The 16,608-nt window shown below is 34.1% G+C and overlaps 1 protein-coding gene across 1 annotated transcript; it reads left to right on the top strand.

The window, feature by feature from the left end:
- The first annotated feature begins 7,060 nt into the window (after positions 1-7,060).
- On the top strand, positions 7,061-14,872 carry LOC142627093 (putative RNA-dependent RNA polymerase 1). The gene is made up of 5 exons (XM_075800884.1): positions 7,061-7,305; positions 8,214-8,504; positions 10,565-12,405; positions 12,944-13,094; positions 13,861-14,872. Exons 2-5 carry the CDS (start codon positions 8,277-8,279, stop codon positions 14,647-14,649), a joined length of 3,009 nt encoding a protein of 1,002 aa, XP_075656999.1. The 5' UTR covers positions 7,061-7,305; positions 8,214-8,276; the 3' UTR covers positions 14,650-14,872.
- The last annotated feature ends 1,736 nt before the right edge of the window (positions 14,873-16,608 follow it).

Here is a 16,608-nt window from a genome sequence, read left to right on the forward strand (position 1 = left end):
TACAATTATGGTAATGATTTAGACCACATATTTTAAATTACAGCTTAATCAATATTAGGCTAAGCTGTCAATTAACACTAATTTTAAGTGATTAGCCAATTGATATAAGCATGATGACAACATATACATGGATAAACAAATTTGAGCATATAAAATAGACAACCATTGGAAACTAAAGACATAATACCACAAAGATAACATCAGATGTGTTATCGAAGAGGAAAACCCAAGAACCAAGTGTAAAACCTTTCTATTGCACTATCGAAAACAATTCACTAGTGCAGATAGTTGCAATAGATAATACATATGAAGCCCTCTAAGTCTAATTTATGTACTCAAGCCCTTCAAACTCCTGCTAGCAACAAACTTTGCAAATCCTATCTCACTCTAGATACTGGATCCACAATTGAATACCAATTGCATCTTCAAGCCTCCATGGCTAATTTGTGGTAGTTCCAATGATTCCCAAAAACTTTAGTTAGCCCTCATAACACAATGGTAATGATGGGTGGGAAGGATCTAATCTCCTATCAAAGTATTTGCTTGATAAATACAAAAAACTTTTGACAAAGAATATGCCAACACAAAATAAAGCCTAACAATTTTGATAGGTCCTACACAACATATACATTTCACCTCCTTTTGTATCACACATTCTACAAATAAACAATCAGTAAAGTGTATCTAAATGCAATTTGTCGTCTAAATGCACTTTGTCGAACCAAACACTGCAATTTAGGCAAAAACTCTAGTATTGAAAAAGCCAGATGTCTCAAATATTTAAAAATAGTACCTTTGAATAAAAAAAAGGGTATTACTTCATGAAAATCCTAAATTAAATTATAAAATAAAGCTTTTTTTTTTTTGGTATATTCTATTCTATGCACATCTATATCTGTATAATATCTAAAAGTCGAAGTGTAACATTTATTGTTGTTCCTATGAAACTACATCATCGGTCATATCACCATTTTTTTTTTATTGATTTGTGAAAGCTAAAATAGTGTGAAACACTATAGCCGATTTAAACCCCCAATTTCAAATTACAGCTTAGTTACTTCTACTCTAACTTAACTAAGTGCGAAACAAGAGTAAATGATATGCAATAAAATCGGAATACTACTCTAAGGCATAAGCAAGTACAATAAATAATAAATGTAATGCTTAAAGAGTAGGGAAGAGAGATGCAAATACAAGATAACACCGAGATGTGTTATTGAAAAGGAAACTGAAGTATTTGGTGAAAAATCTCTATGTGGCCCTCCAAGCCGAAATCGATCCACTAGTAAATAAAGTTGGAGTACATGAATAACAAAGAAACACTCCAAGCCTAATCTACCCAATGACCTTGAACCCTCCAAGTTCCTGCTACCAATGGGCTTTCATGGAGCCATGTCTTCAGTAGTTGTCCGAATCCCACAATTAGCTCCATTGCATCTACCACTCAATGGTTTTTTTCAATGCTTCCCATATGCACCAAAACTTCTCTCAACACTCAGAATGTGTTAGGTAAGTGTTTGAGCTAAAAACCTCTCAAGGATGTGTAGATGAAGAGGTAGGAGTAAAGAAAACTTTAGAGAAATGGTGTAGATGATTGGGGGTTTTCTCTCTCAAAAGTTTCTTTGAAAAACTCATTGTTTCAATTTCGTGGGTAGTGTGGGTTTATATATTATTGGAAAAGGTATGTGGAAAGAAAAACTTAAAATCATCAGGCAAAGAGTTTCGCGGGTCACTCGCAACTTGGCCTAAGTCGTGAAGTGACTCGTGAAATCCAGCTTGGCAAAAACTCTTCAAATTCTAGTGTGTGCTTCTCACATGGCATTTTTGCGGGTTGGCACTTGCAAGCCAGTCGCAAAGTTTTTATCTTCACAGAATCTTCACCAATCTCTCACACACAACCCTTACATTAAACCCAACAAAAATATAGGAAAATGATTGAACAGAATTACAATCAAATTTAATACGGAATTAAAGTCAGCATAAAAACATAGTTGTAAATTATTACTTTACAATTTGTTCCTCTAATTTTTTTGATAATAGTAATTATATTAATCAATTGACTTTATAGATTTATCTTGGATGGCTTTTTTCTCTAATTATATTTTGGACTGTTTAACTTTACATATACTTTGCCTTTACACATTCATCTTACTTTAATTTATAAAGAACTCCTACCACCCTTTTTTTTTTTCTTTATTACTCTTACTCAATTCATTGCTTCTTTTTCTACCATTCGTTCAACAAAAAATCATTGCTTCTTCCTTTCACATTGCTACATGGCCATGACTAGGGGTGGCAAAATTTGACACGACCCGCGAACCCGACACGACACGACACGAAATTAGCAGGTTATGGGTTGAGGCTTAATGGGTTCGTGTCATATTCGGGTTGACACGACTAACCCGTTTAATAAATGGGTTGGGTTAGTGTTAAACACATAGAACCCGTTTGACCCGTCTGACCCGTTTAATTAAATGATATTTTTTCAATATACCCTTCAAACTCTAGGTATATAAACTTATTAGTTGTTGTGATTTATTTTCTTTGACATAATGTGATTGATTATTTGTGATATTGGGATATGCTTTAATTTTAAATGATTATTTGTGATGCAGTTACTCGTTAGTTCTGAATTTTATATTAAAAATATTTATTTGTTTGTTTTTTAATTAATTTTTATTTTTCATTTTGATAAAATCTGATAAACATGTCGACACGACTGACCCGTTTAATAAATGGGTCGTGTTAGGGTTGAGGAATCTTGACCCATTTAATAAACATGTCGGGTTAGTGTTGACCTATGTAGTCGAATACTCATGACTTGACACGACACGAACCCGACACGCGAACACGAATTGCCACCCCTAGCCATGACAACCAAATATATATATATATATATATATATATATAGGCTATAAATGGTTATTTGGGCCACATGGGGTGCTCGAAATAGGCTGATATATGAACCCTCACAACTCCAGTTTACCAGAATTTATGACTCGGCCATGAACCCAGTAAAACAATTTTGCATGACCCTTTATTTTCAATCTTTTTTATAATATTTCCATAAATTTCTATCACTTCCAAAAAAAAAGTATATACACATGTAAATTTGTTTGCAACTAAATTAATGTATAGGATTGTTACTGATATGTGCCTTCAAATTTGGTCCACTTTGGTCCATTCAGTCTACTTCAGTCCACATCATTCTATTTCGGTCCACGTCATTCTATTTCGGTTCATTTCGGTTCACGTCATTCTATTTCGGTCCATTTGAGTCACTTGCGTCCATTCGGTCCACTTTGGTCCAAGATGACAAAAAGTAATATTATTATTTTAATTCAATGATTTGTGGTATTATCTTTCTTTACGTTCCCCCCCCCCCCCCTCCAGCGATTACTAACTGATATTTGTATTTTAGTTTTTGAGTGAATTACACAATTTTAGTGTTTTAATATGATATAATTTTAATTTGAAGACCAATTGAGGATAGATTTTTAATTTTTATATTTATAAAGGGATAAGAAATTTAAAGATTTATGATATTAAGTTCAGTATTATAATCTACAATCTTGCAATGTATAAGTTATTCAAGTTCAACATACTATGGTAGAAATTCATTTATTAATAAATTTATTGTTCTCTCCATTCTCTAATAGGAATTAATGATCATATACATTTTTATACTAGCACTCAAAATAGTTGATACGATAAGACAAGGCTTCACGAAATAAGTTTTTTATGTTGATGGATTATGTTGTGTGGTTTGAAGAAGAACCAAACTTTTTGCTGAACCATATTGACACTAAAAATTGTAACTATATCATGCATTGTGTGGACCTGTGACTAGTAAAAATAATTCGCATGACTATAGTTGTTTACTGAAAAAGTTCTTTATGTGGCATCATTTTATTAAATAAACTAAACATGTGTGACAAGTTAATGTGGCACTAATCGGAAAATATGGATGGAGGGACTATTAATGCAAATGGAATAAAACTTTAAAAGATAAAATCTAAATTCTAAAATTTCACAAGTTTGAAATCTAAACACTTCCAAACACTTGACTATCATCTTTTACTAAAAAAAAAACGATACTAATGAGATTTTTTATTAAAGGGTTTCAACTTATGGCTTCTAATCCTGATGATAGCTCTTTATCATTAGACCAAGACACCAATCGGTTCTTCACGTGGCATTATTTTATTAGATAAAATAAACATGTGAGACAAGTTTGTATGACAAGTTTATGTGACACTAAACGGAAAATATGGATGTAGGGACTATTAATGCAAGTGGAATGAAACTTTAAGAGGTAAAATCTAAATTTTGAAATTTCAAAGTTTGAAACCCAAACACTTCCAAACACATGACTATTGTCTTTTACTATTAAAAAAAAAAAAAGGCACTGATGAGATTTTTTTATAGAAAGTTTTAACTTATGGCGTCTGTTCGTAATGGTAGCTCTTTATCATCAGACCAAAACACCAATCGGTTTTTAGTGTAAATGGGGATTGAATTCCGATACTAATGAGATGAATCAATAGTTCTCTATGCTTCATATATGTGGGCATTTGCATTAAGTTTTGAAAATAGTTCCTATGACAATTGGTAACGGATTGAATCTGTACAACTCTACTTTCCAACGCAACCAAAAACAACGTGTTGAATAAGTATTTGAAACTAGAATTTGATGTAGTAATTTCACTTTGAAAGAAATGTGTTTGGTTCTCTGAGGTAGTCCTGGCCAATCAATTTACATAAGTCTTAAAAAGATGCTCCATTCCAACGCAACCAAAACAAGTTTCCTGAGTGTAAGTACTAAGTATTTAGTACACAAGAATAATTAAGGTCAATTCAATCTCATCACCCTTTTGGTTCAATTAATTCTTGCATAACAAGGAGGAATTTCCCATGGGAACAAAAGGTCCTCCCTCTCTCTTGTTAGTTTCAGAGTAGGGAAGCCTTGTGACTGATTGGTCCGCATCATTAAGGTTTTTGGCCTGACTGAAATAAAACAAAAAATAAAAACAAAAAGAGAGAGAGTTAATAGGAATGGTTTTAGAAATTAGAATTACATCATCATACCCGCTCGAGATTGAGTTATTAGTCACTTAAAAAATAACTTGTATACATGGACTAATATAATTGAGCAATGTGACTTAATTGCCATTTTTTGATATTTTCAAACAAGACATTTAGGATTTAAAGCTGCCTCTTTATTATAATTGAAAATAAATAAATAAAAATGTCCATAATTTTTTTTTTTTTTTTCCTTTTAAGACAAAGATGTTGTAGATCCAATCCATGGCTATAGAACTAGTTAATTGTTGATTTGGCCGAAAGGCCACTGGCAGAATTTTTTTTTTTCTAATAATTTAGAAGTACTGGACACATACTATGTCTGGTTTGGACTGCTTTTGGACAATCTGACGGTAGGAGAAAACGAAAATTTGTATGGATGTGGTGATGGGTTCCACTCACCTTCCAGCTTGTAAGCTCTTCGAACTTATATGGAAGAAATTAAAGCTGATTTCCCAACCTGTGGCTTTAGCTGGGTCAAAACTCAAAAGTCAGTCCCCTAAAGAGTCCACATATTGGTCCCACCCTCCAACTTCATCTAAAGCTAAACTCAACAATACTTTACTCTTATTTATTTTATCCTTGTAAATTTTCCTTTTTGGGCACCTAATGCTTAAAAAAATATTTGTTTGAATTCATGTCTATCGCTAATAATTACTTTTTATTATCAGAACAAAACATCAATTAGTTTTTTATGTAGACGAGAATTAAAATCCTGATCTCTTATTCAGCCATAAAACACTTTACTAATTAAGCTAACTGAACCGAATCCACAATATGTAAAAAAAATCTCAAACACTATTCTAAATCCTATATCCAAAATTCTTATTGAAAATTGCTGAAAATTTTGTGGTTTAACTAACACTTTTTATTAACTTGATAGGCTTAGAATTGTATTCGTTTTAATAGTCTAGATCCTTCTTTTTCATTTCTATTTAATCCCATAATATATTTTAATAACACAAAGGAAAGAAGTGGAGCGTGTTTTTCTAGAATCTTACATGCACATAAAGAAGTGTTGGTCAAGAATCAAACAAAGTTCTCCCCCATGTTACTAAGTCTCCGCGTCCTTGTTCCCAAAGTTTCCACATTTCTCTATCACTCAAGTGGTCAAAAAAAATTCAATTCCATCACTGTTTTAAGTGTTGTTCTATCATTTTTTTAAATATATATTTTGTTGATCCCTTGCAGGTCAAGGAGGAATTCAGCATCATGGATAGCAAAAGGCACTCCTTTCTTGTTATATGGAACTTTACATTTTGATTGCTTCACATTATCTATGCAATCGCCAGAAATGGACCCTGCTTGGCCCACAAAAGAAAAATATATATATATATATATATATATATATATACAAGTTAAAAATTAGAATTGGATGATTCCCACTTCCACACATGAGACCGGCTTAGCAACCTTTTCTATTAAGCTCGGCACAAATCAATGTATAAAATAATAACAATAAATTTGTGATTAATTATGTATTAAATTTTACAGCAATTTCATTTTCAATGTACAAAATCAAAATCAAAGAGTTTGTTAGAAAATTATCTTCTATTTTTTATTTTGCGAAACTTAATTTTGATAATATTCATAGTTAAAAATACTCATTCCACAGTTGCAGTGGAAATGGTAAGAACAAGTAATAAGTGCAACAACTATATAAACAAGTTGATAAGCAAATGAGTTCTTGGTCCTCACTAGCCATTAGCACAATTATGCCGAAATACATAATGCACATAATAGTGTGTCAAGAATAAGCAATGCTACCAATCATGTACTGCCACCACATAATGCTAAAAAGTGGTACTTGTACTCAACTTTGCTGACACGTTCTCAAATCTTTGGCTTGGAGTTGTGTGAAGTTTCTGTAACTCAACTTTCCTCTTCAACGGCTTAGAGACCAAGTGTCTGAGATTCTTTGAGGAATCTGATGATCAAATTTGTAACAAGAAAAAAACAAGACAGACATCATAGCTTTTGAGAACGTTCCTTGGAAAAGCAATCGAACGCTGCCACATGTCAATTACCTCAGAAAATGTCTACGTCAGCTTCACATATCAGCAGAAGTAATTCATATACAGTAGTCCCCGCGAAGCAGGGAATCATGACAGTTATCTTGGAGCCACACTGCAGTCTACTCTGTCTATATATAGTTTGATCATGAGCCTTACTTCTTTCACTGCAACATTTTTTCTCTACTTCTCTCTTTGCTTCGCTTTTAAGGTGAGACTCTCTTGCTTACTTTCAATCATTCACTTCCATTTCTCTTAATCACACTTTCATACATATGGTTGAAGAATGTCAAGAAAAATATGAATTTGAAGCCTCAGATCATCCTGGTTGAAGAATTAGTATTTCTTCGAGATTTAATTTCTTTGAAGTACATTAATATGCATTGAATATTTGTTTAGTACATGTGTTGAAATTTTGAAAACGGTTTTGATGATTTGATTGAATCAATGTTGCAACCTTCGCGTTTTTGAGCAGGACAGTCAGCTAAATTTGATTTTTGATTTTCACTTTCAAATGCACATGAAAGAAGAGTTTTTTTAAAGTAGTTTTCTAATGTTTTCCTGTTTATTTTTTTGGGCTCCATTTATTATTATTATTCTTTTTGGGTCTTGATATCCATGTAGTCACTTTGATTTAGTTTAGTGGGTTCTCTCTTAATAGTATATGATAATACTTAATGTTTAAGGTGCAGTGATATGTAAAACTTGAACCGTTATTACTTGGTTAGGCTGTTAATATTTATGTAGTTTCATTTTAGGTTGATAGGCTTTAGAGATATAGTTTTAAATTTTTGTTTTAGTTCTTCCCCCACCTGGCTAATGGTCTTACTGGCTGAAATCAATCCATGGAAAGACTAAATGCATCTAAGTATATGGAACTACTGTGAACCATTCCTAGACAGTAATATAACCAGCGGGGACATATATATATATATAACGACTTGGAAAAAAAATGGAATGGGGATATTTGAACCCCTTTCAATTTGCTTTTTATTTGTTTTTGTTCAAATTATTTACATTGTAAGCCTGTCTAATTTTTTACTATGATTAATAGTTTTTGAACTTTTTTCATTGAATACCTTAATTGGAAATGTGGCTCTAATGACAGCCAATTTGCAGAATTTCAGAAACCATAGTCTTCTTGGATAATCAACACCTGTTGCTGTGCTCTAGATATATACCATGGATATTATAGCATTGCACTCTGGATATCAGACTTCAAGGGAAACTTTTTCTGTGCTCTGGAAACAGGAAAATGTTTTTGTCAGATTTGACTCGAAAATGAGAAATTTGTACTTCTATTTCTCTGATCTTTCTGAAAAATTCAAGCTTGAACTCTCTTATGAGAACATTTGGAAGATTGAGCTCCATCATCCACGTGGTCAAGCTGAAAAGTTTCTTCTCATTCAGGTTAGCTGGTTAAAACATTGTTTATAAATTTTCACAATTTGCTGCTCTCCATGCTTTTTTTAGTTAACATTCAAACAAATTATTCTTCTTCTTGTTATTTCCTTTGCAATGCTATGAGGAATAAATTGACATGGGTGATAGTCCTAATTTGGAAAGTTTTAACAAAGTAGGAAATGGCCTAGCACATCGCAATGTGTGGGTGTGTTCATAGTTCTGCAGACCCGCATAGAGTTAGTAATCATATTTCTCCCTTAATTATGGTTGTTGCTTGTAACAGTGTGTGTGTGTGTGTGTTAACATGTATTGAGTCTACTAATCATATTTTAGCATATGACACCTTTAACTTGCAACTACAGCTCGTAATTACGTTCTGAAGTGTTCCATCTGGACTTAAGAAATCAGGCAAACTACTAGCTATATAAAATGGGTAAAGAACTCCTTATATTACACAACCTATCTCTTGTTGGTCAAGAATGTGGTAGTAAATGGTGTAGAGCCACTAGTGAATACTGGAATTTGGTCCTCCTTGGAAACAGGTGTTGTATATCCATACAATGGGAATTAAAAGGACCTAATTTAGGCTTCTTAGCATGTGTAAGCATTCATGCTCCGGTATTCATGTCTTACTTTAAGGTTTTTCACAATTAGTCATACTTATCATCCTGTTGATGGGGTTGGAGAAGAATGATTGGTGAAAGTTTCAATTTTCAACAAAATTTTGGTTATGAAAGCATTATTGGCTCCCTTTTAAGATGCTGGAACTCCATATTGTATGTGTTAGTAATATAAATATTCTTGAGAAGTTGAATTAGGGAAGCTAAAATTAAGGTTCCAGTGTGATTACTTTTTACATAATAGACTAATAGAGAATTACATTTTTCACCTTTTGAATGCACTTTGTAAGGGGGTACAAAAGCTTTTTGTGATTGCCTTCTAGTTGGATAGTTCAATCCTGCTCTAGAGCATGGTGTGTGTATGATTTACCTATTACGCAACCTGTCCAATGGTTTGTTGTTATTCCTCTTTGATCTGCTATAATTTTCTTGTGGTCCTAAGGTCTAGTGGTTGTGCTACTTTAAGAAAACGATTTCCACAAGGCAAGTGGACTCTTATCCTCACCTTGGTTTTATTGTTATTATTATTATTTTTTCACATTACAAACACTGACTAAGAAGATTAGGGGAAAAGCTAATGCTTGAGTTGTCTCCATATCTTGATGGTGGACTTCTTGAGAACTCTTCCGTGAATTTTAAGATAAAACCAGAAGGATATCCATTTTATTTGTTTGACATCTCTCTTCCCTTTAGCCTAAATACAGAGATCCCATCCCAGCTATATATCTCTCACATTCCACAGCTTAATATTGGTTGGTTGGACACCCTACCTTGTGGCTCCAGTGTTAGCTGGCTTCATAAAGTGGAGGTCACCACATCACAACATTGAAGGGCATCCACGACACAAATCTGACTACCAACCCTTCTCTCTTGATTTATATACCATGGACTGATCCTTTATCTACCCACTCAAGATAAGAAGATATAAATAACTCATCCCTGTTCTTCCCCCCCCCCCCCCCCCCCATCAAGTAGAACCTAGTATCACTTAGCGATTAACTTAGTATTCTAAAAAAAAAACAAAAAAAATCACTTAGTGATTAGTGACAACCGCTAACTTTTTTTTTTTTTTAAGCCAATACCAAAAGATGAAATAAATTGTACCATATCTCAAAAGGAATAGTCAAGTAATAGTTGAGACCTCATAGTTGTTTATAAAGCTTAGATCGATCTTGTATGTACTTGATGTAGGACTTAGACCCACACAACACACACTCAACTAATTCAATTCAATATTCAATCAAATAGAGGGTATCACAAAAATATACTTATGTACATTTTCATGTCAAAAATGCTTAACTTCATTACTTTTGTAATAATGCCTATCAATGTTATTGGTAGAGCCCTTAGTCTTCTTTTATACAGGTTGAACCTGCATAGATTTATGTGATATTGAAAATTGAATTCTTTTTTCTTGTCTTAACGAATTTTTCTCTTCATTGTTAGTTACTTGGAGCTCCTCGAATTTATGTGGAAGATCATACTCGTCATTGGGTCCGAGAAGTTGATTTAACTCCGTTGTGCTGCATTGGCCAATCTTCTGCTCTATGTTTGGAGCTCCCACGGGAAGGCCAGCTTCCAAATTTTCATGGAGATTTTGTCTCTTATAAGAAAAATGAGGGCCCTTTTGTTATGAAGCAAGGCATTGCTCTCTCTTGCAGTTCAGGACTAGTCCCTATCGTGAATCCACCCAAAGGCTTTGACTTGCCTTATAAAATCTTGTTTAAGGTCAACTCCCTAATTCAACATGGCTGTCTTCCTGGGCAAGCAATTGATGCCAGTTTTTATCGGTTAGTTGATCCAAAGAGAATAAAAGTTGAGTATATAGAAAGCGCCCTAGACAAACTGTCTCATGTGAAAGAATACTGCTATGAACCTGTAAGCTGGCTTAAGGAGCAGTACACAAAGTATGCCACATCGAGGCGACTTCTTAACACTGCTGCCATATCTTTAAATGATGGGTTGGTATATGTACACAGGGTCCAAATAACTCCATCTAAAGTGTATTTCTGTGGTCCTGAGGTGAATCTCTCCAATCGTGTGTTACGCAACTATCCTAAGGATCTTGATAACTTTCTTCGTGTTTCGTTTGTTGACGAGGACTTGGATAAACTACACGCAACAGTTTTATCATCGTGTGCATCTTCGGCAAATGGGGAGAGGCAAACTGGCATTTATGACAGGATATTGTCCACTTTACGAAATGGAATAGTTATTGGTGGAAAGAAATTCGAGTTTCTTGCCTATTCAAACAGTCAATTACGAGAAAATTCTGTTTGGATGTTTGCTTCAAGAACTGGCCTTACAGCAGCAAATATCAGAGAGTGGATGGGTGATTTTCACGAGATTAGGAATGTGGCAAAATATGCTGCCAGATTGGGTCAATCTTTCAGCTCCTCAAGAGAAACAGTGAGCATTAGTAGGCATGAAGTTGAAAATATTCCTGATGTAGAAGTTGAAAGGAAAGGAATCCCATACTGTTTCTCTGATGGTATAGGTAAGATATCTGCAAAATTGGCTAGAGAGGTGGCCGCAAAATGTGGCCTAGAAAATTCTGTTCCATCTGCATTTCAAATTCGATATGGTGGGTATAAAGGTGTTGTGGCTGTTGATCCAACTTCTTCAATGAAGTTGTCACTGAGAAAGAGCATGTGTAAGTACAAATCAGGAAACATCAAACTAGATGTCTTGGAATGGAGTAGGTATCAACCTTGTTTTCTTAATCGTCAAATAATCACTCTTTTGTCTACCCTCGGAGTTATGGATCGAGTTTTTGAGAAGAAACAAAAGGAGGCTATAGAACAACTAGATGCTTTGTTAACAGATCCGTTGAGCTCACAGGAAGCATTGGAATTAATATTCCCAGGAGAGAGGACAAAGGTTCTTAAGGAAATGCTTTTGTGTGGTTATCAGCCTCATACAGAACCATTTCTTTCAATGATGCTACAAACACTTCGTGCATCTAAGTTGCTAGAATTACAGCTCAAAAGTAGGATATTTATTCCAAATGGAAGATGTATGATGGGATGTCTAGATGAGACAAGGACATTGGAATATGGACAAATATTTGTTCAAATTTCTCGCTCCAGTAGGCAGCTCTCTAATGATTTCTCCCATATGTTTCGCACCAGCAGCTCAAACCCAAACAATTTAATTTTTGAGGGTGAGGTAGTTGTTGCTAAAAATCCATGTCTGCATCCGGGAGATGTGCGTGTTCTAAAGGCTATTGATGTGCCGGCTTTGCACCACCTGGCGGATTGTGTTGTTTTTCCGCAAAAGGGAAAAAGGTAATACTGTGATATTCCATTGTAGTTAATTCAAAGGCATGAAATCCTATAATATTTGCACAGTGAGATGCACATACATATAGAGTTTATACATAATCCTATACCAGCATCACTTTATACACATTTATGTATACCTTTACTTACTTACATATACATGAATATGTAAGACATGCAATGAGCCATTTGTACTTCTATGTTGCATGCATAGATATAATATGTATCTTATTTAAGTGATCCACAACATATTCTCCTCCAGTAGGTTAATTACCATGATGGTAGCTTGTCTATTTGTATGTCCATATATAATATGTTGTTATGTTACCTTATTTTACATTAAGTTTGCAGACATACTAGGTTCTACTTGATGGGGGATAGAAAAAATCTAACTTTTTTGGCATGCTTATCAAATAATTTTATATTGTACTTGCATACTGGGATGTTGTGTTATTTGTCTTTATTTGTTTTTCTTGCCTTGGCAAGAAACCACCTAGTTAAATAAATATAAAATTTACTAACATTAGTTGAACAATTGTATTAGACCTCATCCAAATGAATGTTCTGGGAGTGACTTGGATGGAGATCTGTACTTCGTTTGTTGGGACCCTGATCTTATTCCTCCCCGACAAATTCAACCAATGGAGTATATCGGAGTGAAAACTAAGCCACTTGATCATGATGTTACTATAGAGGTAATTTCACTTTATATTTAGTACCAATCCATGCATATTTTGTGCACACCACATTTTAATTTGCCTCTGCAATTAATATATGCATAAAACTGCACAATAAAAGTAGGGTACAGTAGCTCTTTCTGAACAATTGTCTATTCATTTGCTTGTACCACTTGATGAGAATACACCTTGTTTCCATCATCTAGCCTTTGCCATCTTGCGTTTTTTATATGTTAAAGACACTTAAGCATTTAGTTTATATGTGGCTGTGTATATTCTTGTGCATCTAATGAGCAGTCATTTACGAAACTGTTTCCGAACTTTTTTTATGTCAAGAGGGAAAAGTATTGTTTCCATAATCTAAAAAATTATATTTTCTGTTCGTGTTATATTATTCGCCAATGCACTGTATTTTTTAATAATATTAATATGAGCACAAAAGAATAGGCTATGCACATATCATATATGCTTGATCGAAACACTCTTTTCGAGATATTTAGGATCATTGAGAAAAGTCCCCAACAAATATGTTTAATTTTGTTAAAGGCTCTGTCTTGCTATCCGGGAATTAGTTTGGAATCTGGAAATTCTAAGCATGAATTTCTTATCTTGATCAAATCTAGAAATCCCAGGCCTTATGGTCATTCCATTTGTTCTTCTGACATTTTGAGTGATAGAGAAATCTAGTTTAAAGATTGCATTCATTCCTCATATTTTTCCACCCCATCTGCAACAACATTCTTCTATACCTTACATAACAAAGCATGTCACCTTTGTGCTACAGGAAGTTCAAGAGTATTTCGTCGACTACATACTTAATGACCGTCTAGGAATCATCGATAATGCCCACATTGTCTTTGCAGATAGTGAGCCCCGTGGGGCAATGAGTCGTAAATGTATTGAGCTTGCAAAACTGCACTCAATTGCGGTTGACTTCCCAAAAAGTGGTATTGTTGTGGAAATACCCTATTATCTGCGTGTTAAGGTATATCCAGATTTCATGGAAAAGCCTGATAAACGCACCTACAAATCCGAACGTGTGATAGGAAAGCTTTTTCGAGAGGTGAAAGACCTTGCATCGCTCAAGAGCCCTGTGACACCCTTCACCTCAGAAGTAGCAAAGCAGTGTTATGATCCTGACATGGAAGTAGACGGCTTCAAGGACTACATCAGTGATGCTATCTATTACAAAAGGGAGTATGATCACAAACTGGGGAGTTTGATGGATTACTATGCAATTGAAACTGAAGCTGAAATACTTAGTGGAAACATATTGACAATTTCAAAATCTTTTGATAAGAGGAGGGATCTGGAACAAATTAATTATGCCGTAATGGCACTAAGGAAGGAAGCTAGGAGCTGGTTCCACAAGGGAAGTGAGTCGAATTCTGAAACTGATATTGTCAACGCAAAAGCAAAAGCATCAGCTTGGTACCATGTGACATATCACTATAGCTATTGGGGTTGCTGCAATGAGGGAATGGATAGAGCTCATTTCCTCAGTTTTCCATGGTGTGTCTTTGACAAGCTTATCCAGATCAAGAAGGATAAATTACGTAACATCATAGCTTGAGACTTATCAGAATTGGAGCATTAGTTGAGTCATGAATTGATCTTGGATAGAAGTTTAGTATAAGATCCTTAGTATGTATTTAAGAAATTTGCTTCTTTGATTACTTTTTATCCTTGCTTATTGTAATTGGTATATGGTTGTTGATAAACTACATGTAAATGCTCCAGGTAGTTGTTTGGGGCTATAAATTATGTTTCAATTCCTGTTGGAAAATATATGTATGTATGGTTTCTTGTCATATTTTATTTTTTACCAACATCTAGTGTTGCATTCAGATCCATTTCTCCTTGAAAATAAAGCTTGATACTATTTGACCATATGCTTGAGAATATCTTGGCACATTATATCAGACGACTCATATGTCAAGATGTCGGACGACTCATATCAATGCATGGTCCTTGTGGGATGGGTCAAATTTGCTTGTTGGAGAGGTCTAATTGAAATGTTCCCTATCAGAAAAAGAAAATTGAAATAAGTGAGCAATAACTTAATTTTTTTTTTTTTTGTTAATATAATCCTAGTACGTTTCATCTTTTATTTCCTTTTTCCTTTTTTTTTGTTTTGTTTTCAAATGTATTGATCGATTCCCATTTTCTTTTTTTATTGATTATTTTCTGATTGAGATGTATTGATCAATGGGTCTATGTCTCTATGTTGCTCATCATGCCCGGATGATTGATAAACGAGTGTGGTACTAATGGAGGGGCCCTAGTCCTACGTATATTGCTGCTATTGTGCTGTTCAAATGTAAAATTTCATAGAATGCCCAAACTTTTGCTATTAAGCCTAAACTAAAAGTCTAGTAGTGCTTTAGTCCAAACTTTTGGTTTGGTGGTGCGTTCCTCCTTTTTCTTAGGCCGTACCTCTTAGATTTAGGTTGTTGCGGTTTGTGTTTATGAAGGAGAAGGTGGGTTTGTGTCTGGTGTTGTACTGGTGCGTCTATGAAGGAGAAGGTAGTGTTGTATGGGGAAGAGAATAAAAATATTTATTTATTTTTGGAGACAAAAAAATAATATTTAAATTTAGTAGAGAAATAAATTTTGAGACTGATGTATGTGGTTGCTTGGTAAATAGCAGAGGCTTAGTTTTTTGGATTAGTTTGGCTAAAATTCTTATTGAGGTTGATGTAAATGCTTCAAGACCTTTGTTTTAAATGAAGTTGCTGAAATTCCCCTAAAAATAAAAATAAAAAGTTTCATTGACAAAATGTAAAAATTAAAAACAAAAAATTTTTGTGTATCAATGTTTTTAGAACTTAAAAGTTATAAAAAGAAAAAAAAATGAAAGAAAAAAAAATTTTAATGAAGAGAAAAAAAGTTCAAAATTATTGTTACCTTTAGAAAATGCTAGGACTTTTATATTATTTATGTAGTAAATTTTTTATATATATAAAAAATTTTAGTGTTGGCTATAAATTCTCATCAGATTAGTTAGAGTCTACCACATATAAAATTATGTATAAGTAAAAAAATTTGGAAGTGTGTGGACCTTTTTTGCAATATCAGGCTAGGCCGCCTGCTGCTACACTGAGCCCAAGATTTTCTTCTGAGTTGAAGAGTTAGGACCGGTTTAAGAACAAACCTTCCTAGTTCGACTTGTGCACAAACAATGCTTTTTGGTAATCAGATCTTTACGGCGGGCAGAATTGTCACGTTAGCTACAGCAAGCCGATATGATAAAAGAAGACAAGAAATAATAGAGATTTAAGTAACATAGTTAGTGGGCCTTAATGAGAGATGGCCACTTTACAATACAATATCAGAATAATAAAATGTCAGATGCGAGTTAAGAGCGTATTAAGTAAATAAATGTTAGTCTGCCGCGATGGGCTGTTTCATAAAGCTCGTGTCAAGAAAGGGAACCACTTCCTCAACGCGACTAATTTCTCTAAGGGGAAATTAGTTGCTTTGAAGGAACGGGCTTAAGTGACTTTGGCTAATTGAGGTTCTTTGTTTGGTT

The sequence above is a fragment of the Castanea sativa genome, chromosome 3 (genome assembly GCF_040712315.1).
Source record: "Castanea sativa cultivar Marrone di Chiusa Pesio chromosome 3, ASM4071231v1".
Classification (NCBI taxonomy): Eukaryota; Viridiplantae; Streptophyta; class Magnoliopsida; order Fagales; family Fagaceae; genus Castanea; species Castanea sativa.